This window comes from Notamacropus eugenii, chromosome 1 (assembly GCF_028372415.1).
Source record: "Notamacropus eugenii isolate mMacEug1 chromosome 1, mMacEug1.pri_v2, whole genome shotgun sequence".
Classification (NCBI taxonomy): Eukaryota; Metazoa; Chordata; class Mammalia; order Diprotodontia; family Macropodidae; genus Notamacropus; species Notamacropus eugenii.
Window position 1 is genome coordinate 743,094,184 of NC_092872.1, and position 25,872 is coordinate 743,120,055.

General features: G+C 42.1%; 1 protein-coding gene across 2 annotated transcripts in view; it reads left to right on the top strand.

Moving 5' to 3' along the window:
• The window catches only part of DOCK5 (dedicator of cytokinesis 5), a 247,758-nt gene that overhangs the window by 172,611 nt on the left and 49,275 nt on the right, over positions 1-25,872 (top strand). Inside the window, exons 23-31 of one of the 2 annotated variants that reach the window (XM_072636751.1) lie at positions 7,261-7,372; positions 9,372-9,442; positions 9,961-10,067; positions 13,960-14,096; positions 15,748-15,843; positions 16,980-17,078; positions 21,109-21,203; positions 22,696-22,774; positions 24,585-24,685. In XM_072636751.1, coding sequence (XP_072492852.1) covers positions 7,261-7,372; positions 9,372-9,442; positions 9,961-10,067; positions 13,960-14,096; positions 15,748-15,843; positions 16,980-17,078; positions 21,109-21,203; positions 22,696-22,774; positions 24,585-24,685 — 897 coding nt within the window. The remainder of the gene's footprint in view (positions 1-7,260; positions 7,373-9,371; positions 9,443-9,960; positions 10,068-13,959; positions 14,097-15,747; positions 15,844-16,979; positions 17,079-21,108; positions 21,204-22,695; positions 22,775-24,584; positions 24,686-25,872) is intronic. The other variant, XM_072636826.1, reaches the window with a different exon arrangement.

Sequence of the window (25,872 nt, forward strand, 5' to 3'; positions counted from 1 at the left end):
TAAAACTTGAACTCAGGTCTTCTTAGCTTTAAGGCCAGCTATCTAATCGATGCTAAGCTGGCTCTTATTTGTAAAAGGTGCTAAAAGTTTCATCCCTGGAACTTTGAGGAGTTAGTCGTAGATCTGCCCTTTGAGACTTTTCAGAGTAAATCTTTTAGAACTGAAGATAAAGAAGACAGCGGCCAGAAGACCAATGCCTGTCAAATCTTTTGGAAACTTTAACACAGTAGTCCTCAGAGGGTGGAGATGTGCCAGTGCCCAGACAAGAAAATGTTTGATTTTGTTTAATATTAATTTTATCTTGCCCAGTATACCTAGTATGATAAATACAGAATATATAGAAAATGTGGTAAATATAGAAAACAAAACTGGCCTATGAACCTTACCTACCAACCTGGAAGTCCCAAAGGACTCAACAAAGGCAGATGTTCACATTCAAGGGAAATCACATGATTCTCCCAACTCTCCTATTGTGTTGCCAAGGTCACTGCTTGACGTGCCTTAGTCTGTCATGGTCCAGTTAGTGTGAGAACTACCACTTTCAGAGATTACACCAATGTCATTCCCTCTCTTTATGCCATTTTTTATAATATGATCGATTTATAGATTGATTATATGAGCACTTACTAAGCACCTATGGTAAGTCAATAACTCTGCTGGGCCATGATGTGATACGAATGCCAAAGCCATCCCTCAGAGAGCTCGTGTCCTTTTTATATGCATCGTCAATCTCTTCTCCTGGTTAAGCAACCCAGATTCCCTCTCCATTCATTACATCAGCTGAAGACCCCTGAAGATGCTAGTTGCCCTCTTGTGATACACTCCAGTTGTCAATGTCACCACAGAGAAAATTGAGGATCCCAGAACTCAAATCTGGAACAGTTTATAATTCATTTAGGCCTATGAATTCACCAATGGAAGAATTTCTTCCACCAAGAGCATATTACCTCCCGACTCTAAATTATAATTGTCTGAGGCTCAGAGACACCAAGTGGCTTTGCCATGGTTGCACACCTACTTATTGTTCAAGGCAGGATTTCAGCCCAGGTCTTTTGGAATGCAAATTCAGAATTCAGTCCACTAGAGATTGAATAAGTGGCACTAGCTAGTCCCACCCTACTTTGAATAATCAGCACTTAGCATAGAGTCTGGTATGTAGTGGGTATTTGTCTTTCTTCCTTTTTTTTGCCTTTTCTTCCTTTCTTCCTTTCTCTTTCTCCTTCCTTCCTTTCTCTTTCTTTCACTTTTCTTCCATGTTTCCCTTCTTTCTCTTTTTCTTTTCTTCTCTAATTTCATTGGCATAGGGAGCTCGCTCAGTCTCCTTCAATGCCACTCAATCTATGACACTATGGGCATTGCCCTTACCAGAACAGGATACAGGAGAATAATTTCATTTGACTACTTTAGTTTCTACTTTATCCATGAGGCTCTGATGAGTAACTTAGATGCCTTGCTGGAATCCAGATTTCATTTGGGAATTTGTTTGGTTGCTCGTTTTTCTATTCACATCAAGCTTGCAAATGAAAATCTTTAAATCTCTTTTTCACAAACCTTTCTATTAAGCTCTTGTTTCTCTTTTCTTGTACTTATGAAGGTGATTTTTTTTTTAAACCTAAGTACAAGACATAGGATTCACTATTAAATTTCATTCAGCTTATTTCTGTGTTAGTTCAGGGAACTGGTGCCTAGAATCCCAGAACTCTGTACTACAGTTTAAGTCCTTTTTACCCTCTTATTCATCCAGACTCTTTGAATCTTGATTCAGTCATTCAGTGTATTGGATACATCTCTCAGATGTGTATCATATAGAAATCTGACAAACCTCTGTTCCGCATCTTCTCTGAAGTCCTTTATAAAATCATTGTATAGGATGAGACTGAAAACAGAGCCTTGAGGTACTCCATCTGCTGGTATCAGTTAATACTCTTTGACTATTACTGAACTAGCTATGAGTCCATCTAATTCTCCAGGCCACACTTCTGAATCTTGTGAGTGACTATCAAATGCTTTTCTAGAATTCAGATATAGTATAGCCGTGAAAGTGCCCTAATCTACCATGAGTGAATGAATGAGTGAGTGAATGAATGGAAAACATTTTATTTAGCAGGCATTCATCCCCTGTCTCCCCCTGCCAGTAGAGTGTGAGTTCCTGGAGGGCAGGGATCCTGCTTTCCTGGACCTTTCTTTCCCCTGGTAGTGAGCACATAAGTACTTTTTAAATGCTTGTGATTGATTGATTATAGCTAGGGTTACAAATACACAAGAGAGATAATCCCTACCCCCAAGGAGCTTACTGTCCAGCAGAGCAGATAATTCTAATAGGGAAATGGTGACCTAGAAAGAGAGTATTGGCCTGAGAAGGTATGGAGAACAGTGAGTGGAGCCACCAGACAGTCGTTGAACACAGCCTTTCTAAAAACAGTGCTAGTGTTGATTTCATTACTGTGCCTTGAACTAGAGGTGGTGGAGAGAGAGCTGGGGCTGGGGGAGGCATGCCATTGAGCCTCCCAGGAAGATGACCTGAAGTGACCTGAGCATTTAAGTTTATCAGGCTAGTTCAGCATAATGTGTTCATAGTGAATCCATCTGGCACCTGGTAATTACCAATCCCCTTTCTAAGTTCTTGTAAACTGTCTGTTTCACTTCCCTGTCGAGAATTTTACTAGGGGTTAACATCAAACTCACCAGTCTATACTTGCTGGAATCCACATTTTCTCCTTTCATTTTTCCATGTTCTATCTCCTGCTCTCAATAGTTCCTTATATCAAATATTCTCATTCCACAACCACACCTGCAAATTCCTTAAGAGTGAGTGGCAAAATGAGATCATGGGGAAAACACAAGAGACAGGCTGGCCCTGCCACTTGCTTCTCTGTATCCTTGGGCCAGTCATTTAACCTCTCAGGGGTTCAGTTCCTCATCCATAAAAGGGTAATAGTAATGGTATGTATCTTGATGACTTCAGATGTTCAGAAAAGATTCTTGTGGAGATCAGTGAGATAATGAATTTAAAAGAGTTTCTTTTAAAAAGTCATGTAAAAGTAAGGTGGTGTTCTTGTAACAATGTAATCAAATATGTTAGAAAATATCTGAGAATAATATCTATGACTTTGAGATCTACAAAACTCTTTACTAGTATTATCTCATTTGATCCTTACAACAATTTGAAGAGGTAGGTGCTGTTAGATCAAATTTGAACTCGGGTCTTCCTGACTCAAGGAAGCTAGGTGGCACAGTGGATAGAGCACCAGGTCTGGAGTCAGGAAGACCTGAGTTCAAATCCAGCCTCAGACATTTACCAGCTGTGCAACCCTGGGCAAGTCATTTAACCATGTTTCCCTCAGTTTCCTCATCTGGAAAATGAGCTGGAGAAGGAAATGGCAAAGCACTCCAGTATCTCTGCCAAGAGAAAAAACAGCCTAAATGTTATTATTGCTCTAATTATAATTCTTATTATTCTTAGTTTGGACCCAGAGTCTTGAGTTCATTTGCCATAGCTTGGCCTTCTATCTTGTCTTCACCTGCCTTGCCTCTCTACTCCCTCTTAACCATGTTGGGCTGACTCTTTCTTGGTTGCGAAGCTGAACAGTTCTGCATTCTCTCTGCCAGATCTTGCACCATCTTCCTCAAGCTCTGAGTCTTTTCCTTCCTTGTTATTGCCCTGAACTAAACTTTCAAAAAACCACAAATACCTGTCCCTATCTTTAGTGTTTTTGTCAAACCTCAGCTCATTTGAGGTTTTCACCTTGTTGGCAAAATACTTTCTGGTCACCCCTTCAATTCAGTACAAGAAGCATTTATTGAGTACCTACTGTGTGCTGACCACTATGCTAGGTTCTGGGGATAGAAAGGCAAAAGAGAACCAGTCCCTGCCCTGAAGAAGCTCCCATTCCCATGCCAGCAATGCCAGCTGGGCACACAGCCTACAAAGCTAGCTGTGTGACCTTGTTTTCATCTTTTCCACGTGTTATTTTCATGTCACATCATCAGTGTCTCCTGGGCCACCACATCAGCCTGTCTCATCATTTTCTTCCTCGTCAGGATCATTTGTGGTTTCATTATTAGAATTTTGTTTCTGAGATCCTCTTGAGCATTGCTTTTCCTTTTTAGAGTCTCTGACTTGGATATGATAATTATCATTCCTCTAACCTTTTTGAAATATACTTTCCTCAGGTCTAGGATATGTATCTAACGATGCCAATCCCTCGCTGCCTTGGACTTAGATAATCTGGCCATTCTATCCCCTGTTAACGCTCACTTCCGCCTTCCCAGCCACCTCCTCACCTTCACTCAGAACGTAGTCTAGGGCAGCAGCCCATCTTGTTCCTCCCTCTGCCTTTCAAAGAATAAGGTGGCCCTTTCTCCGCTTTCATGAAGACATTGTTCTCCTGTATGTCCATACTCAACTATGACTTTGGCAGATGGCCAGTCGGTAATGTCACCTCTGTTACAAAGAACTGTCATTTTGATACTAACGTAGATAGTCATGCTTCTCAAAACTTGCTTCCTACAATTTTGGTAAATCTCCAGCAGGAAGTGATAGAGACAACAAATACCTCAGATTATACTGATCAGTAGCCAAGATCAAAGATTTTGTGTGCCACTCCAAGCTTCCCACAGCTCAAAAATCCCAAGCAGCTAAAAGTTAATTCCTCTAAACAACCATCAAATTTACCAAAGACAGCAATAATAACAGCTCACCTTTAGATAGTGTTTTACAATTTCCAAAACCATTTCTCCATAAAAACCATGTGAGATGTATGTCTTGGCAGGGTGTGTTTGTTAGGGTTTTGGGTAAAAGACTGGGAAACTCCAGGGTCTTATTGTTTCCAGCAAGGATAAGTAGGCAGCATAGTGGTTAATGATTAAGAGAACAGGGTCCAAAGACAGGAAAGACTTGAGTTCAAAACCAGCCTTGGACACTTACTAGCTGTGTGACGTGAGTAAGTCACTTCATTGCTGTCTGCCTCTGCTTCTTTATCTGTAAATAGTGGGATAATAGTGGGCAGCTAGGTGATGTAGTGAATAGAATGCCAGGAAGACCTAAGTTCAAATCCAACCTCAGGCACTTACTAGTTGTGTGATCCTGAACAAGTCACTTCTCCCTGTTTGCCTCAGTTTCCTCATTTGTAAAATAAGCCAGAGAAGGAAATAGCAAACTACTCTAGCATCTTTCCAAGAAAACCTCAATTGGGATTATGGATAGTCAGATACCCTAACCTTAACCCTAATTCATTTCTAACCCTAATTGTAACTCCAAATGGAGTTATGAATAGTCATGCACAACTGAAACAAGTAAACAATAAGGAGATAATAATAGCACGGATCTCCCAGTGTTGTTGTAGGGATAAAATGAGATAATATTTATAAAGTACTCAGCACAATGTCTGGCACATAGTAGGCACTGTGCAAATGTTAAGCTAACTATCAAGGAGTATAGTTGTCTCATTCATTAGAATGTGATTCCTTTAGAGTAAGGATTATTTCATCATTTGTATTTGTTAATAAATGATTGATTGATGAAAGTAGAAAAAAGAAAAAAATTGTCTCTTTCTTTTTAACTCAGAAAACTTAAGTGACTTACTCATAGTACTGGATCTGAGACGAACCCAACGCATCTGATCCCTGAGTCAGGGTACTTCCTATCACCCTCCACTATGGAAATGTATCTCAAGATACAAAGATCTTTCTTTACTAATTGCTTGCTTTTCCCTTTCTGTCTTTGAAACCCTTTGTCTGGCTTTGAAGAACAACCACCTTTTCTTTTGCCTGCTTTTCATGGTCTGGGTGTTCATACTTGACCACCCCTACTCAGCATCAAGCTATGGCACTGACTTTCCTTTCACAAAGAAAACTGGTGGCAGGAAAACTGTCCTAAAATTTGGAGCTGTCTAAAACATAGAGTGGGCTGCCTTGGGACATGGTAGGTTCCTCTTCATTCGTTTGGAGATCTTCATGATACTACTGAGTAAGGGCAAGAGAATAGGCATTTATAGGGTATCCACTTTGTGCCTTGCAATTGGTAATCACTTTACAAACATTATCTGTTGGTGAAGTTACAAATCCTCTATCTGTCATCTGTCTGTCTGTCTGTACATCTATCCATCCATCCATCCACTTATCTATCCACCCATCTAACTATCTAACTATCTGTCTGTCTGTCTCTGTCCCTATCTGATGGTGGGGCAGGTTGTATGATGATTCTTATTCAGTACAGGTTGGACTAAATGGCCCCTGAGATGCTTTTTAGTGCTGAGATTCAGGGATGCCATGATGAGGACCTGGGGACCTGCCCTTCAACACCAAGGGGAAGCCCCACCACTGAGATCAGTACTACCAGGTGCCATCATGAAAACCATAGACCTCCCCTAACTCAGCACAGATCCCATTGCTGTATTGCACACTTTCCACCAGGTGTTGGGCAACCCTTCTCAGCTGGAAGTTGACTCCCTGCCCTCCCTTCCACCTGTGCTAGAGGAATCTCCCTTGTATTCTGACCCTTGGCAACCTTAGTTGGGCCACCATCTGTCCTGCTATTTCTTCCCAAGATATTGAGGACCTTGCCATCTGCCCTACTACTTTCTCTGCCAGAACCTAAGTGAACCCTGCCCTGGCCTATCTATCTGCCATGAATGAAAGCCCCTTTTATGTGTTGTCTCCTTAGATTCAATGCAAGTTCCTTCAGAGCAGGAACAATCTTGTTTTCTCTGTGTGTGCCCAGGGCGTAATAAATGGTCTGCCATTCCGTGATTGGCTAGCTGGGGACTCTGGTTACAGAAGAGTAGTGATTAAATTATTTCCCTGCTTTCTGTCAGATTCTAACCATCTCAGGTTATTCAGCTACATCTTGTCAAATCAAAAAGTTGTATTAATAGCGAATATTTATATAGCACTCTAAGGCTGACAAAATGCTTTACAAATATCGTTTCATTTGATCTTTGCAACTAGCCTGGGAGGTAGGTTCTATTGTTATCTCCTTTTTACAGATGAGGAAACTGAGGCAGACAGAGGTTAAATAACTTCTCTACAGTTACACAGCTAATAAGTATCTGAGGCTGGATTTGAACTCAGGTCTTCCTGACTCCAGGTCTAGTGCTTTATCCACTGCACCACCTAGCTACCTCTTGCTTTCTGCCTCAGTAGGAAAAGGAAAAAACGGTGAGGTACTGGGCATGCTCTAGATTTGTTGAGTATATGGATATATTTTAGATTTCCTTTCAGGTTGATTATTCCCTTACCCTCTCCCCTTTTTTCCTTCAGATTTTATGGTCAAAGTGAAGATGGGGATGAATTTAACAATGCAATTCGCAAGCTGTTTCTCTCCTTTAATAACCTAATGGACAGACCCCTGGAGGAAGCTGTTAAGATCAAGGTTAGTATGATATTCACTGCCTTCCTTTGTCTTGGGGACTGGGCGTGCTTTTGGAAAATTGCTTAGGATAAATTTTTTTGCCAAAGGAATCAAAATTCAAATACACTAGGAGAGTTTGCAGAATTTACCATGGATCTTTCTGTAGAAAGACTAGATAATTTTCCCAATGCTCCTCTAGTTTTATCCATCCATTTTACACAAATATATTTGTATACATGCCTTCACTATCTTTCTGATGCACGTAAATTCAGAAAATTTCTAAGGATGCTGTTGCATACAGCCCTCCTGTCCTTGGAGAGTCTCCCCTTCTGAAACGTGTCAAGAACTTGTAATTGTCATCATCATTCACTGTCCATTCATTCATTCATTCATTTCTCTACCATTCTTTGAATAAGCAAGCATCAATTATCTCCTTACTATGTGCAAAGCAGTGTACTGGTTACTTGGGGAACTTAAAGATGAACAAGACATGTCCTCTGCTCTTGAAATATTCATAGTCTAGTAGAAGTGATGAGTAATTAGATATATAAATATAAATCAAGATTTCCAAGGAAAACATGAAAAGTGCAAAAGAGAGGTGCAGAGTTCTCTGAGAGTTTTAAAGAAGGTAAAGGGTTGGGGGGGCCCTGAGACATCATACCCGGAGGTCACTGGGACCAGTTCTTTCTTGAGGTAGTCCTTTGGAAGGTCCCAGGACTCCAGGAACTAGCATCTTCCTTGGATAAATAGAAGACTTCTTTTTCCAAAAAGAAAACTCTTTCTGTTGACTCCAAGACCAACATCTAAAAGATGACCCCAGGAGAGGCGAATACTGCTGACTCCTTGAAGAGATCAAACTCAAATGCTTTGTTGGTTCTTTAAGATCCAGGACCCAGTGAGGTCCACAGGATCATGTCCAGATCTCAAACTGGAAAGGGCCTCTGAGGTCATCTAGCTCAGTGTTCTCATTGTACAGAAGTTAGAAGCGACATCCAGAGAAGTTAAACGTCTTATATGAGGTCACTCGTGGGACCATCAGAGGTGGGATTTGAACCCAGGGCCTCTAACTCTTGGGGAAGCTAGGTGGCACCATAGTGCGCAGAGCACAGGACCTGGAGCAGGAAGACTCACCTTCCTGAGTTCAAATCTGGCTTCAGACACCTACTAGCTCTGTGACCCTGGGCAGTTTCCTCATCTGTAAAATGAGCTAGAGAAGAAAATGGCAAACTACTCCAGGATCTTTGCTGAGAAAACCCCAAATGGGTCGCAAAGAGTCTGACGTGACTGAAACGATTGAACAGTGATAAAATCTGAAGGGTGTATTCCTTGCATAAGCTAAGAGATCTAGAGTTGGAAATGACCTCAAAAGCCATCCTTCATTTTATAGATTGAAAGACCTGGGAGAGAGTGAATACCGGCACCTACCTAAGCCTGAATTTCAAAGATTTTTTCTTTTTGTTTGTTTCCTTTTTTGAGAGTTTTAAATATATGTTTATTGATCACTTGTTTTCACATCATCTACATTTCCTAATATATCCCTCCCCTTTCCCTTCCCAGAGAATAATTCCTTATAACAAATAAGAAAAAAGAGGGACATTATATGCAGTCCTCTGTACCCATAGGCCCCCACCTCTGGAAAGATAGGAGGGAGATACATTTTCACATGTCCTCTTTGGGATTAAGAATGATCATTCTAATTTCAGATATGGTTGTTATATCCTTGTTATCCTTTCTGTTTACATTACTGTGGTCATTGTGTATGTTGTTTTCAAAATAAAACCCTTTATCCACCTGTCCCTGAAGCTTATTCCAAGATTCCAGGCTCTCGTTGATTTTCTGTTGGGAATCTATGGCAGTGAGTTAAACGCTGGACTCATCCTTGGAGCACCTGGGCTTGAAGCCTGATGTAGCCCCCCACTATTGGTGTGACTGTGCATATCATGTATTATCTTTGAGCCTCAGTTCCCTCATCTGTAAAATGAGAGGATCTAGATCTCCATCTGTCTTACTTTTCTTGCAGGGTGCAGCTCTGAAGTACCTTCCCAATATCATTAATGATGTCAAGATGGTGTTTGATCCCGTTGAACTCAGGTAAAGAGGAGTGAGTTTGCCATCCAGATGTAGCCAAGACAAGACATTGCCCCTAGGGCTGGCAAGGGAGGATGCCCTTATCCTTGATTTGACCAGCATCTCTACTGAGTGCACGTGTGTATGTGTAAGGGCACAAATAGATCAAAAGATGCAGTCCAGGCACTCCTAACATACCTGAAGGTGTAGGAGTCATGTGCCCAAGGGCTAAAGGAAGACACAGGCCAGGATCTTCTTGGTGCAGGAACAGGCAGGAGGGCCATTAGAGGTAGGCCAAGTTTTTGCAAGCACCTGATGGAAAGGGATGTGTCAAGATGGGGTGAGCGAGAGAAAGGAGCGTTTGTCGTGAGCCTCTGGGCAGACTCCAAGAATCTGATCTTCCTTTTTCCCTTTGGAGAGAAGGGCTCCCTGCCAGCCCAAGTCCCAGGGAGGTTGGTGAAGGCCAGGCCAGCCCCTGGCAGTGCAGCCTTGGATGGGGGATGGGCGAGGGATGCCCTTCATGGATCTGGTTCTCTTTGTAGCATCCTCTTCAGCAAATTCATCCAAAGCATCCCTGATAACCAGCTGGTCCGACAGAAGCTTAATTGCATGACCAAGATAGTGGAGAGTAACCTTTTCCACCAGACGGGTGAGTGTCACGCCAATTCAACTTAAGTCAACCCAGCACAACAGAAAAGCCTTTGGATTTGGAGTCAGAGGACCTGGGTTCCCATCCCAGCTCAGCTCCCTCCTCCCTGTGGTAGGGCAATTAACCTGTTTAGTCGGTCCTCACTTTCCCCTTTAAAAGGAAGGGTGGGATTCTATGATCTCTTAGTTCTTTACTAGCCCTAAATTTTATATTATATTTTACTGGAGTGAGCCATTAACCTCCTGTGCCTCAGTTTCCTCAAATACAAAATAATGGCCTCCAGGGTGTTTCTTACCTTGAAACCTAAGGTCTTGTGATTTGTATTAGTGGAATGCATCCCACCATTGGAGATCATAGAGCCATCTCTAGGCACTTACCAGCCATGGAACCCTCCATGTCCCCTTTCTAGACCTCAGTTTCCTTATCTGTAAAATTGTACTATTGAGCCAGATGACCTCTGGATCATCCTACTGTACACCCAGGCACTTTGCTAAGAACTGGAGATAGAAAGAAACAAATGACCAAGTTTCTCCTTGTAAAGAGCTAAATTTTACCAAGAAGGAAGATCAGAATCCATAGGGCAAAATCTCCCTCTGTGGGACTGGCACTAGGGGTGGGGGTGTTGATGCATTCTAAAATCCCTAGGGTCCTTACTGGTCCAGAGCTCAGTAGGGGTCAGAGGTTTATAGGAATAGAATGGGAAGCACTGGTATCTCAGAGGACCACTAGTAGAATCCATTCATTTTACAGATTTGGAAACTGAGACGCAAGGAAGTTAAGGATTTGTCCAAGGTCATGGAGGTGGGAGTTGGATACAAGTCGTTCAGACTGCAGAGTCAGGATTCTGACTCTGAAATGGCAGCCCAGCCCTCTCTCTAGCCAATGGTCCATTATCCTAGAATGAGTCACCGGGGTCTTCACTAGGTATTGTTTACAGGTATCCCAGGTGTCCCGCAGAACCTGCTCTTCAGGGGAAGCTGAGGCCAGTTCCTGAGTCTCTGTACTTCCCCAAACATTCAGGACTTGCATCATCTTTCTGAGAACAATCAACCAGTGTCCTATGTTTGCTGACCTCCCCCTGCTCACAGCATGATGGAGAGGGGCAGACAATGGGAAGCCTATGAATGACTTTCTTCTTATTTCCCACATAGGCTGTAACTTCAGGAATCAAGGCAGGGAGGGAGCTTCAAACCATTTATTTAAAAATAAACATTGAACCCTGCCCCTCTCAGGTGGCACAGATAGAGCCCAGCTGGCAGTGAGGCTGTAGGCCCTGGTGGCTGTGATCTTGAACCCCTTGAGACTCATGCAGACGTCTGTGCTGACTTCAGGAGAACCTCAGAGTTGATAAGATCCCCAGAGGGTGTCTAGACTAATGTATAAACAGGGTCTGCAATGTCCCTAACCAGTGGTCATCCAGTCTCTGCAGGATGGCCCTCTGGAGGAAGCACCTTCCAGGGCACAACCACACTCACTGTTCAAGGTTTTCCTGATCATGAAAGGAACTCTGCCCCTTGGTTAACATCGCTCCTTTGCTCCCCACTCTGCCTTTGGTGGCCAAGCAGAACCAGGCTGGCCCCTCTGTCTACTTGGAGACACCTCTCCCATCCCCCCAATTCTTCTCCTCTCTTGCCTAAACCTCAGATCACAGAACTAGAGCTAGAAGAGACCTCAGAGGTTATCTGGTCATTTTACAAATGGAGAAACTGAGGCTTGGAGTGGTAGAATGACTTAGCCAAGGTAACAGACCTAGTAAGTGGCAAAGTCAGGAGATGAGTCTAGAATGCTTCTTTCCACTGTAGATGTGGCTAGGTGATCCAGTGGATAGAGTACTATGCCTGAAGTCAGGAAGACCCAAGTTCAAATCCAACTTCAGAACTTACTAGTTGCATAACCCTGGGCAAGTCACTTTACCTTTGCGTGCCTCAGTTTATTCATCTGTAATATGAGGGTAATACTAGCACCCTTTCCGCCAGGGATTGTTGTGAGGATCAAATGAGATAATATGTGTAAAGTGCCTGACACATAGTAGGCACTTTAAAATGCTTGTTTCCTTCCTACCTACCTTGATGATACCCTCGGGTTATTATTTCGTCAAGCATAGATTTAGAGCTTCAGGTCCAGTCCCAGCATTTTACAGGTGGGGAAACTGAGGCACAGAGGGGCCATTTTGTCCACAACCACGCATCTTACTAAAGGTCAGCTCACACCCTCCTTCTTGCCCTCTCAGCCTTCCTGGATTCTGGGTTCTCCAACGGGAACCTAACTCTGAAAGCTGCTGCTATACGTTCATGGAAGGCAGAGATTGCTTCACGTTTGTCTTTATACCAGTGCCTGACTTGAGTAAGCTTGTACTATTGGATCTTATTTTACTAAATTATAAGTAACCACAAATACAGCAAACATTTATGAAGCACCTGCTGTATTTAGAACCCTGGGGTCATCATTGTGGGGCTAGCATGTTTAAATAAGACAGTTCCAGCCCTTAAGTAGTTTGCAGCCTACAAGGGGTATAAGATGTCAGTAGTGATTGTTATAAGCTAAAATATCCCGAGTGTTAATGCAAGGTCTGAGGGTGTTCTCCGCTGAGGCAATGAGGGGAGACAGCCTGGAGGAGGCAGCATTTGAGCTGAATTCTGTTCATCAGTGTTCTGCCCTGAGCAGAGCTGAAGGCAAGATGGTGGCAGTACTGTAGTCTGGCTCTTCTGTGTCCAGCTGAGACCACCTGGGAGGGGCGATTAGCCTGGATGCCTTCTCTAGGACTCTCCTCTGTCTTGTAAGCGGAGCCCCAAGCCCATCATGATGCTGAAACAGAACAGGGATGCCCTTCCTGTGTGGTGGACAATCCAAGGAGATCTCCAAGCCCCCAGAGAAGGGAGTGATGACCCCCTTTACCTTCATGAGCCTATACAAAGTTAAAAGGAAATTCTTCCACTGTGACCTTAAAAGGTTTCTTAGGTCTCAATTCCCAAAATTATGATTAGACTGGAAATTCTAAAAAGACTCCTTCCAACTCCAACATTCCATAAACCTGAGTGTATATTAATATTAAGTTTAGTTTTAATATTTTGTCATAGACCATATATGTTATGTTATATAGAGGAGATAATATATATTAACATTTTTAGTTTATGCTAAGTCCCAACTTTCTTAAGCTATGTGGCTATAGGTAAGTTGCTTTCCCTATCTGAGCTGCTGTTTGGATATTGAACATCTATTGGTCATGTTTTCATGGATCACAACGTTCAGACTTACCCTGCTCTCCAGTTATATGTCTGAGTTTATACATTAATTTATGTGAAGAATTATCCTCATTTTGTAGATGGTAGAACTAATGTTGAGCATGATTAATAACTTGTCTAAAGTCTGATAAACTATTGAGGCAAGATCTGAACTCAGGTCTCCTCACTCCCAGCCAAGGTCTTGACTCACTGCCTCTCCATGCAGAAATGTGATGTTTTTGAAGCAAAAATATGAATAAAAGGGGGGGAAGAGAAAGGAGGGAATGAAATGAGGGAGAGTAGGAAAAAGGAAAGAAAAAGGGAGAGAGAGAGACAGAGAAGGAAGGAAAGGATAAATGAGAGAAGGAAAAAAGAAATTGAGAAAGGATTTGATGGAAGGAAGGAAGGAGGGAAGGCGGGAAGGAAGGAAGGAAGGAAGGTGGGAAGGAAGGACAGAAGGAAGGAAGGAAGGAAAGAAACAGGGAGGGAACAAAACGCCCCAAAAGTATGCTGAGATTGTCTGAGATGGCCCCGCTGGCTGATGGCTCACTTAGACCCGTGGGTGCAGCAACAAGTCCTTGGTTTTGGCCAGAGAGCAGAGCACTTGCCTGTTGCAGAAGGGCTCTTGCAGCTCCCGGCAGGCAGCATGGTGTCCCCATTTCCTTCCTCAGAGTGCAGAGATGCTCTGCTGCCGCTGCTCATTGACCAGCTCAGTGGCCAGCTCGATGACAGCTCCAACAAGCCTGACCATGAGGCCAGCTCTCAGCTGCTCAGCAACATTCTGGAAGTGCTGGACAGGAAGGATGTGGTGAGTCTTCCTCCACCCTGCCTGGGCTGAGCTAGTCGTGCACTTGTTCTCGGTGCAGGGGAGATAATGAGGCTGCCAGCTCCCTGTTCTCCCTGCATGACTGCAGAGACCTCTGTGGGTCTGAGCAGGCCCCACCCACCCTCCCCTGTGCAAAGGACCCTCAAAGTAGGTTTCAAATCATCTCTTGCATCTTCCTATGTAATCTTGCAGCTCAGTCCAACTCATTCAATGCTGACGTGTCTTGTCTACAGATGGCTAATAGCCCAAACTCCCAGTGTGGCTTGAACTAGATTAAAACGTAATAGAGAAATATTTGTCGTTCAGTCCTGTCTGACTCTTCATGACCCTATTTGGGGTTTTTTTCCAGAGATACTGGAGCATTTTGCCATTTCGTTCTCCAGCTCATTTGACAGAGGAGGAAACTGAGGCAAGCAGGGTAAAGTAATTTGCTCAGTTTCACACAGCTAATAAGTGTCTGAGGCTGGATTTGAACTCAGGGAAATGAGCTTTCCTGACTCCAGATCTGGCAATCTACTGCACCATGTAGTTGCCTAAAAATATTTAGTAAATAAAAAAAATACAAAATAGATAATGTTAATTTGTGGTTTTCCAAGTCAATATGTTGCCCACAGAGATGCTTTTCTATGGGAGTTTGACCACTCTGCTCTGATCCACTCCCCTTATGTTAGTAAAGAAACTGAGGCACAAAGAAAGGAAGTTATTTGCCAAGTAGCTTGTGACTAACTGATTCATGCTCAACAGAAAAGGATGCTCCAAGTCCTATAGAATGAGTATAAATATTATGGTACAGTTACACTACACTGAATTACCTAGGTAGCTGGGTCCCCATTCAGGCATCAGGGGCAGCTAGGTGATGCAGCGGATAGAGCACTGGGTCAGGAGTCAGGAATACCTGAATTCAAATCTGCCCTCAGTTACTAGCTATGAGATCCTGGGCAACTCACTTAATCTCTGTTTGCCTAGGAAGCAGCTAGGTGGCTCAGGGGGTGAAGCACTGGGTCTGAAATCAGGAAGACCTGAATTCAGATACAATACTTATTAGCTCTGTGACCCTGTTTGCCTCAGTTTCCTCATCTGTCAAATGAGCTGGAGAAGGAAATGGCAAACCACAATATCTTTGCCAAGAAAACTCCAAATGAAATCACAAAGAGTCAGACACAACTGAACAGTTATAAACAATAGACTATAAAATATACCTAGCAGATAAAAAATACCCCTACTTTGTCATAAATTTGGCCTAAACTAATATGTCAGATGTTATCAACACTATTTAGACTGACAGCTTGATTTCTAGTCTTGACTCTATAACAAACAAGTTGGGTTCATGTGAAAGTTATCCCAGGCAAATTTTTTGAACAAATGAACAAATGAATGACAAGCCTTCACGTTATAAAATATTCACAAAGGACTAATTTTCCAGGTCTGATATTCTTTTCCTTTCTCCTGAAGGTCATCATCCACATTCCTCAGCTGAATACTTTCGATTATTTTTTAACAGTCTCTTTCTTTGAAGGGAAGAGGTCAGTTAGGTGCTAAAAAGAGGCAGGTTTTTCTATGCAAACTCTCTGGAATACATTAGTACCAGCTTGGAATGAAATGCTTGGCATTTCTTTCTGTGTTTCTCCCTCAGGGCCTTACCTCGATGCACATCCAGCTGATCATGGAGCGTCTCTTGAGAAGGATCAATCGGACTGTGATTGGGATGAGCCGGCAGTCTCCCCACATAGTGAGAACCATCTTTTAAAAATTCTTAAATTGATGTTGACATATGTGTTCCTACATGAATTTCACTTCTGACTGTAGACCTCCTCTCCCTACCATTTCACCTATCCCCTCTAACAAAGAATTTTAAAAAGATAGCAGGTAAGACTAAAGAATGCATCCGAAGATTCTGATAATATAGCAGTGTACATACCCACTTCTGCAAAGAGGAAACGAGAGAGGTGTTGGGGTTTTTTTTTTTGGTCTCATCTTCATGGTTTGTTTTGTTTTTACATTTTAAAAACTTTTTTGCAAATTTGAAAAAAGGTATACTGGTCAGTGTTGTTCATCTCTCTGTCTTTAGTTCCTGAATTAGGGCTTTGCTCTAAGGCTAGACTCTGCCCCTGCAAATTTTGGGGGGGTGATCACCTCTGCAAGGTCTTACCCTGGGATTCTTGTGTTGACCTCTACCTCTTGGGATTAGGATCCCCTGAAACTCTGATGTTCAGAGTTCTAGATCTCCAGGATCATCTCAGGCATCTCAGACCATGGTACTAGTGACCTCAGAACCCCAAGGCCTGGGTTACCTTTGAGTCCTGCAAAACTGCTACTCCCATTCCCAAAGGGACTTTTCTGTCTTCAGAGTCTTACTCAGTACATATGTCACACCTCTAGTCAAGCTGGATCAAGAAAACAGATAGGGGGAAAAATTAGAGATATACAGGAGGAAAATAGAGATATTCATAAAAAAAGAAAAAGAAATTGAGAGGGACAGATTCTTAGAGACAAAGGCAAATTTGGAATTGCAAATACATAATGAGGGGTGATCCTCAGACCATCTCCTTTGCAAAAATAGCTGGTTCAGAGGAGTGACTTCAGAAGTACCACTGGCCTACCCAGTGGTCTGGTGAGCTGCAGTGATTCCACCCTCAGTCACCCAGAAGAGACATCATATTGGTGAGATGGGTACAAAGAAGCCAACCCTCCCATGACATGAGAACCAGTTGAGCCATGTTGTCTTAGAGCCCTATCAGTCAACACATTTCCACTCGCGTTGAATTGCATTGTCGTGAATTTGATGGCAGTGAAGTTTTCCCAAAGCATCCTGTGCAGGGCTCCTCACTGAAGTAGTCTCTACTGACTGTTCTTTTTCCTTTCCAGGGCAGCTTTGTCTCTTGCATGACTGCCATCCTCCGGCAGATGGATGATTTCCACTATAACCATTATATCAGCACTTTCAAGACCAGGCAGGATATCATAGTAAGTTGTCATCAACACGTCCTGGCAGCCATGAAACATTAGCCTGGAGCCAGAGGTTCCTTGATCCTTTGTCTACACCCATTTCATCACATTCAACACCCATTCTTACAATTTATACCTTTTTATCCTCATATCACCTTTGTTTACATCTCCCGTATCCACCTCCTGGCTTAGCAAAGAGTGATAAAAGCTGTTCAGTACAATTAGCCAGCACATCTGCTAAGTATGAAAATGTATTCACTAGGTATATATGTGTGTATAGTATATAACATATATATATGTACACATTCAGATATATACATACATGTACACAATACACATAGGTTATAGATGTAAAATATATACATATATATGCATACAGTGCACATATATACACAGAATATATATATGCATATGCCCACATATACATAATATACAGGCATATAGACACACAAACTATAGGTGCAGAATATATATACATATGCGTATACATATGCGCATGCATACATAATACACATGCACATATACAGATACAGAAAATATAGGTGTAAATGTATGTATATTATAAAATATATATATTTTATACACAATGTATGCCTGTGTGTGTGTGTGTTCTGCACCTCTCTTCTGCTGTGTCTACCAAGAACAGAGACGGATGCTTTTTATCATCTCTTCTTTAGGACCAAACGTGGTCAGTGTAATACGTTTTGTTTTGTTTTGTGGTTCTTTCCATTTGCATTGTTATGATCACTGTGTACGTCATTTTCCTGGTTCTGTTTGATTCACTCTGCCTCAGTTCATACAAGTCTTCCTGAGCTGAACTAAATGTTCATTGCATTCAACTTTTTCCTAGTATTTAGTTGCATATGTTCATTTAACACGTCTATCGGCTTTAGTGATTCCAAGAAATGGGGATCTGCTTTATTTCCAGTTCTTTGCCTACAAAATGTGCTGCTGTGAATATTTTGGTCTCAGTGAAGACTTCCTTTCTATCTTTGACTTACTCTAGAGGCATTTCTTAAGCACTTCCAAAATGCCCGGATGGATGCTAGAGATATAATCCCTGCTCTCAAGAAGTTTATATTTTCCTGGAAAGACACAGCCTATAGACAGACTAGCAAATGCCTGATAGGGTGAAAAGGGAGCCCTGAAGGATGCTGGTGAGAACTTCATAGAGATGATGGGGAAGAGGGAGTACATGCCAGGCATGGGGGACAGGCAGCCTTTGCAAAGTGGGCAATAGAATGCCAAGTTCAGAATGCCTATGGAAATGAGGTTGAGGAAGCATTGGAGAGACTCCAGCAAGACAGAGCCTAGGGAGTAAGACCCTCAGATTCTCTTCCCAAAGCCCTCGACATCTTGCCAGCCTGACTTTGGGCAACCCCATAAAAAGGGGAGAACATTTCTTGTTCCTTCTTGACTGAGTGGCATTTTGAAAAAAGGCATGCAACAAATTCCAAAGGGTTGTTGCATATAATTATGCAATTCTATAGAGCCAACTAGATGGCTCAGTGGATAGAAAGTTGGGCCTGGAGTCAGGGAGACCTGAGTTCAAATCTGGCCTTGGACACTTACTAGCTACGTGACCCTGGGCAAGTCACTTAACCTCAGTTTGACTACAAGGCAGCTAGGTGGTTTAGTGGATCTCTATCCTGAGAAAGATCGCTGGGTCTGAAATCAGGAAGACTTGCTACTGTGAAATGAGTACTGGATCCACTTCTTAGGACCTGAGTTCAGATCCTACCTCTGAGGCTTAATACCTGTGTAACATTGGATAAGTCATCTCAGCTCCATGAAAATCAGTTTCCTCATCTGTGAAATGAGTAGGTTGGACACAATGGGCTCTCTCCCTGCTCTAAGACCGTGATCCCGGATGACTTTACCACTTCATCTCCCTTCTTGGGAGTTGACTAGTAGGACCTCTGGAGAGGTTGAGCCTGGCCACCCAGGAGGATTTCAACTCATTTTTGTTGAACAATAGAGCCCCCTGCAGGACACCTTAGGTATAGCCTTCCACTTCAATTTTGAACTGCAAAAGGTTTGATCTCATTTCTGATCTCGTTCCATCACAGGGGAGAAGGCTCACGCCATCGGTGATGGTGGTGATAGAGTGCTTTAAAGTTTACAAAACATTTTACACACTATCTCATTTTATCCTCTCTACAACCCTGGGAGGTGGGTGCTATTAAGATCCCCATTTTCCAGATGTGGAAACTGAGGTGAGGAGTCTAAAAGGCTAGTCCAGTGTCACAGAATCAGTAAGGATCTGAGGGGGGATTTGAAGTTAGGTCAAATCCAGTGCTCTGTCCACACCACCACTTCGCTGTCGCCAAATCTGAATGTCTGGCTACTGTTAAAAGAAAGTTTTATTCCCAATGTAAGATCAGAAGGATGTAGCTTTAGAATTTGAAAGGATCTGGAAGGTCATCTTATCCAAGCCTCTTGTTTTACAGATGAAGAAACTGAGGCAGAGCCAGGTTAAATGGTGTCCTGGGAGGTCACACGCATAATAAAAGCCACAACCAGGAAGCTATGAGTTTCATTTATCTAGTTTTCTTTTAAAGCAAATTTTTATTTAAAAAGAGGGATTCTTAACACTTTTGTATCATGGATTCACCAGGTAGTCTAGTGAATCCAAAATAATATTTGCAAGGACATAAAATATAGAAGATTATAAAAGAAGCAAGTTATATTAAAATGGGGTTATTGATTTAAAAAAAACCTCATGAATCCCTAATTTAGGCTGTCATTGTCCCCAGGTAATTTCCCCCAATACCATTTTCCCCTAAGCTTAGTTTCGGAATGAGAGAGAGTTTAGTCACTGCCTTGTTAGTTCTATCATAGAATGTCAAAATGAAGGACACCCAAGGAGCTGGGACCAATGTTACCTTGCCAAGGGATCATTTTCCACATCCCCAACAAGTGGCTGGCCAGCCTCTGCTTGGAGATTTTCAGAGATGTCAAAGGCATTGGTTTCCCCCCTCAGTAGCTACCTCCTCTTAGAATATAAGCTTCATGAGAACAGAGACTGTTTTCCCTTTGGCGTTTGCTTAGAGGCCTCCAGTAAGTATGAATCCACTATCCCTTCAGACATCCCCTTCCTCTTGGGTTCTTCTTAGCAAAGTTTTCCTGACAGTAAACAGAAATTGGCCCTTCTGCAGCTCCTGCCCTTTGCCCTTCCCTCCGGAGTCAATCCAAACAAGTTCTTCCAACAACCTTTCAAATATTTGAAGATACCTATCAGGTGGCTTGGTGGATAGAGTGCCAGACCTGGAGTCAGGGGTCTGACTTCAGTCACTAACTGTATGATGCTGGGCAAGTCACTTCACCCTGCTTGCCTCAGTTTCCTCATCTGTAAAATAAGCTGGAGTAGGAAATGGCAAACCCCTCCAGTATCTTTGCCAAGAGAACCCCAAAGAGGGTCACTAAGAGTTAGACATGACTGAAAAAACAACAAAATCTGCCCCCCAACCCTTTGCTGGTTGAGTTAACTGTCTTCAATATGGTATAATCAAGAGAGTACAAGACCTAGATTCCAGTCCAGTTTTTGACACTTACTAGCTTTGTGAGCAAAGGCCTCTATGACCCTCAGTTTCTTCATCTGTCAAAGGAAAAGACTGGATAAGATGACCTCTAAGGTCCCTCCAAGACCAAATCTGTGAGATTATAAATTATGAGATTTATTTTTCGCACTGTTTGTTCACGTGGTCTCCTCCATTAGAATATACATTCTTGAGGGTGAAGACTGGTTTCTTTTGCCTTTATTTTGTCTTTCCAGCACCTGATACAGTGTCTAGCACAAAGGACACCATGAATACATACCTATTGACTGTCTGAAGGCTCTTTACAAGTTTTTGATTGGTTGATTGATTCAATAAGATAAAATAGTTCACCCAACCGAGTATGTGTGCTTTACTCCGCCCTCGTTATCCTTTCCCTGTATAATTAAAGGAAGAAGGAAGGTGACGTTCTTCACCTCTTCTCTGAAGCCAGATTTGGTCATTATAATTACCCACAAACACTGACTTTTCCTGGCCTGTGTTTTGTGCAGGACTTCCTGATGGAAACCTTCATCATGTTTAAGGATCTCATTGGGAAGAATGTGTATCCCCCAGATTGGATGGTCATGAACATGATGCAGAACAGGTAAAGGTGAACATTTCTCCAGCTGGAGGCGCTCAGAACCCATAGCAGTGTGATCTGATAGGGCTGAGTCTGGGCTAGACTTCAGTGATAATGCTGCCGTCCCACCACTTAAATCTGCTCAATGGAACTAGTATAATGTCTGCTGATGGCTTCCCAAATAAAAGGCACTCAGGTGTAATAAGAACTGAGTTTCAAGTCCAGTCTCTCGGCCATGCTAATTGTGTGAACCTGGACAAGACACTTGAACTTTCAATGCCCCCAAGCAACTCTCCAAGACTTTAAGTTACAATAATAGTTATCAACCTTGATAGAGAACAGAGATCACTAGACCAGAGAAATCATATTTTTGTGACTTTTGACCCCTCCTCTTCCAAAAAAACAAACAAAACAATAGGAGCTGGTTTCATTTTTCCCTTGTATCTTTGGCAGTTAGCCTTGTGTATAGCAGAAACTTAAGAAATGCTCGTTGAACTCAATGATTAATATATGCCCTATTTAGGTGGCATAGTGGGTAGAGTGCCAGGCCTGAAATCAGGAAAACTCAGCTTCCTAAATTCAGATCTGGCCTAATAGAAATTCTGATCTAAAAAAAAAAATCTGGCGTCAGATACTTGCTAGCTGTGTGACCCTGGGCAAGTCATTTAACTGTATTTGCCTCAGTTTCCTCATCTGTCAAATGAGCTAGAGAAGGAAATGGCAAACCACTCCAGTATCTTTGCCAAATGGGATCATGATGAGCTGGGCATGACCACAATGACCAAACAACATTTTAATAGGTGACCTTCGCAGAGGCCTTTAAGCTTTTCAGTAGGCTAAGTAGGTTCAATGGGCATCATTCTCATTTTGCAAATGAGGAAAGGGAGTCTCAGAAAAGTGAAATGACTGGCTCGTGGTCACACAGTTGGTAAGTTCAAACCCACCTCTTTCCAACATTCAACTGTCTTTCTACTAGACTAAGCTGGCCTTTGAACCTCAGAGGATATTATGACGATTGCAGTGCAATGGGTGACCTCTGGGCTTCATTCCTGCATAGGTTTCATGATCCTGTGACCGCAGCACCTACTTTTCCAAAGACTAGCAATGATTTAATCAGAAATCTTAGTTTGGAGCAGAGGGGTGATATAGTACAGTGGTAAGAACCCAGGACCAGGAGTCACAAAGACTTTCTCTGCCACCTAGTAGCTGTGTGATCACAAACAAGTTATTTAACCTCTCAGCGCCTCAGTTTCCTCATTTGAAATTCAGACTGTTTTGATGACAAACTCCTATTTGTGTCCTACTTTTATATCCTTGGTGCTTGGCAAACAGTAAGTGCTTAATAAATCTTTGTTGGCTTATTGAAAAATAAGGTGGCTTAAACTAAATGATCTCTGAGGTCCCCCCCACCTTGCAGGTTCTATGGTTCTAGCCAAGACTTATTCTTTGAATGTAGGGAGGCCAAGTTCTAGTGATTATGAGAGTCTTTTCTTTACAAATCTGCTTCCTCCCCCAGGGTTTTTCTCCGGTCTATAAACCTATTTGCTGAGGTTCTCACGAAGTTCTTCATGGACCAGGCAAGCTTTGAACTCCAGGTAAGACTCTTTTCCCCTACATACTCCTAAACTGTCACCAGTCAAGAAAGCAATTTTCACTGGGAGCCTTTCCCTTTCCATTCTTTTCATATGTCCAGAAAGCATATTCTCCTGTTCTGTCCTCCTCTGAGCATAGGCATCCACCTATCTCCTCCTCCTCCCAGCACAGGAAAAGATCACTGACTTAGGTTGCCTGTGGCCTAAACTCTAGAAGGACTGAAGGACTTTATACCCATCAACTTCCAAAGCAGGAAGAGTTTTACCCAGGAGGTTGGAGGAATAAGGCCATATGTCCCAAGCTATGACTTCTGTGCATTTAGCAATTAAGAGGCAGTGTGGCATGGGAGGTAGCGTTCTGGTCTTGGAGTCAGGAACATATCTGGAGATGAGTTCTGCCTCTGAGACTTACTCCCTGTGAGGCCTTGGGCAAAGCACCATCTTCTGCAGATGATCCCTGTTCCCAGCTGCTTATGTCCTCCCTATCAGACTACCCAGGAGCATGTTTGTATGTGTCTACCTTATTGTTAGGATATATATGTGTGTGTGTGTGTGTGTGTGTATATATAATATATATCCTGATATATATGCCTTATAATAAGGCATAACAATAAGGTATATATATATGTATGTATGTATATATACACACACACGTATATGTTATTATATTTCTAGACAATACAACATAACAAGATAATGTAACATAACAGTATCTTTTTATTATCTAGAATGTAATAATATTCATTCTGTTATATAATTTATTTATAATTACTATATTAGCCATATGGTTAATGTGTTATATGATCAATTTAGTAGTATACATTATATTAATAATATACTATATTAGAATATATTTATATAGTCTATATTATAATATCATTGTATTATCTAGAATATAATAATATACATTATATTATTGTATATTTTCTATTATCCTGCATTACGTATTATGTTAGCAATATATTACCATATTACTATATGTTCTAATATATATTAAATTATATCACAATAATGTTATATTGTATTAACATAAATATTAAAATAATCATATTGACGTTATAAAAGGTCATTGAAATATACTTATCACAACACATAATATGACATATATCATTATTACTAATGTAAATCATATTTTATTAATTGTGGGTACTTCTTGTCTCTTCCATCTGAATGTAAGCTCCTTGAGAAAAGGAGTTGTTTGATCACTTTTATTTGTGTCTCTACCAGCTAGCACAGTTTGGCACACAGTAGGTGCTTGATAAATACTTGCTGACTGGTTGGTTGAAAGTTATAATAGTCTCTTAGAACAATAAGCAACTTGTCTCTAAGTCATAGATGGGTCAGGGGAGGGAGTTCCCACGTACCTCAGTTCCTGGACCAAAGAAATCAGACTTGTTCATTCATACAATCTGATTAATGGGATCATAGATCTTAGGGTCATAGTTGTAGGGCTAGCAGGGACCTCATAGCCATCTGCTCCAACCCTTCTCATTTTGCAGATGGGGTGGTGCTGAGTCACACAGATATCTAGGAGAGCCAAGATTTGAACTCAGATCCTCTGACTCCAAATACAGCACAATATTCCCCTGTACCAGCCTGGTTCTATAAATCTCAGTCCCTGAATCTCACCCCTTTAAAAGCCACAAAGAATGGAGATCAATGATGGACCTGTGAGGAACAGAAAGTTTCACAGACTCGGGGGTGGTTTTTTCATGGATACTCAGTGTGTGTCTTTCTACCATGTTTGGTCCTGATCCTTAATTACTTGGTTTCTGCTTTCCCCACCTCCACCTCATTGTGGAATCCTCTGTAGCTTTGGAATAATTATTTCCACTTGGCTGTTGCATTCCTCACCCATGAATCCCTTCAGCTGGAAACCTTCTCTCAAGCCAAGCGCACCAAAATGGTCAAGAAGTAAGTGCCCCTGGAACCTCTATCATGGTGGGAGGGGGAGAACAGAGGTCCCCACCTAAGCTGGAGAGCATTCTTCTTTGACCCAACAATCATTCCTCTCAATAGCTCTCTCATGATGTAGTCCCACAGAGGGGCATAGGAGACTCTCCGTTCTTTCCTTGAACAGATGCCATGACCCTTCCCAGTGGGGCTGGTCCTGGAGTCAGGGAGATCTGGATTGGAGGGAATGTCAGTGACCCAAGGATCAAATGCAAACCCTGTCATTTGGCTTTGGGAGTCCTTCACAACCTGGCTCCAATCAGCCTTCCAGGTCTTATTATCCATTACTTCCTTCCACACATTCTCTATGGTGATCATGAGATTTTTCTTCTTAAAAGAGAGTTTCATCAAAACTGCTGCAGGGGAAGACCTCCCTCATGTTGGGTAGATTCTCCATGGAAGAGTTATGGGAGAAGATGGGTGAGAATCTCACCAGATAGGAGGGTGTGGCTGGGTTAGGGTTAGGGTTAGTTAACCCAGGTTAATGAGCTCATAAGTTCTTCCAAGCAGTGAGCTTGGACCCCCAACTCCCACCTACCCCTCCCCTATTCAGTTGTATAACTGATCACCACTAAATGTCGTATTAACAGGACTGAATACAGTTGACAACTATAGTGCAATGGATAGAACACTGGGCCTGGAGTTGGGAAGACCTGAGTTCAAATTTGGCTTCAGGCCATTACTATCCGTGTGACCCTGCACAAGTCACTTAACCTCTATTTGCCTCAGTTTCCTCATCTATAAAATGAGGATAATAGTAACACCTACATCCTAGGGTTGTCATGAGAATCAGATGAGGAGATATTTGTTAAAGCGCTCATGGTAGGTGCTGTATCAATGTTAGCTACCCTTATTACTAATATTGGTAACCATCATAACTAAAGCTGAATAGAACGTTCATGTCATTGAATTCATGGGCCCCCAACTCCATAGAGCTTACGTGATCCATTGTTTTTAAAAATGGGCATCCTTGATGTAAGATAAGTCATTCACTTTTCTCTCCAATGTATCATTTTTGTTACAAACTTAACAAATACCCCCAAATCAGCATTTCCACGTATGGAATATGAAATAGAAAAATAAGACAGGAAAAAAAAAAAAGAATTCTACATGAAGACCTAGAGCAGCCAGATAGAACAGTGCACAGA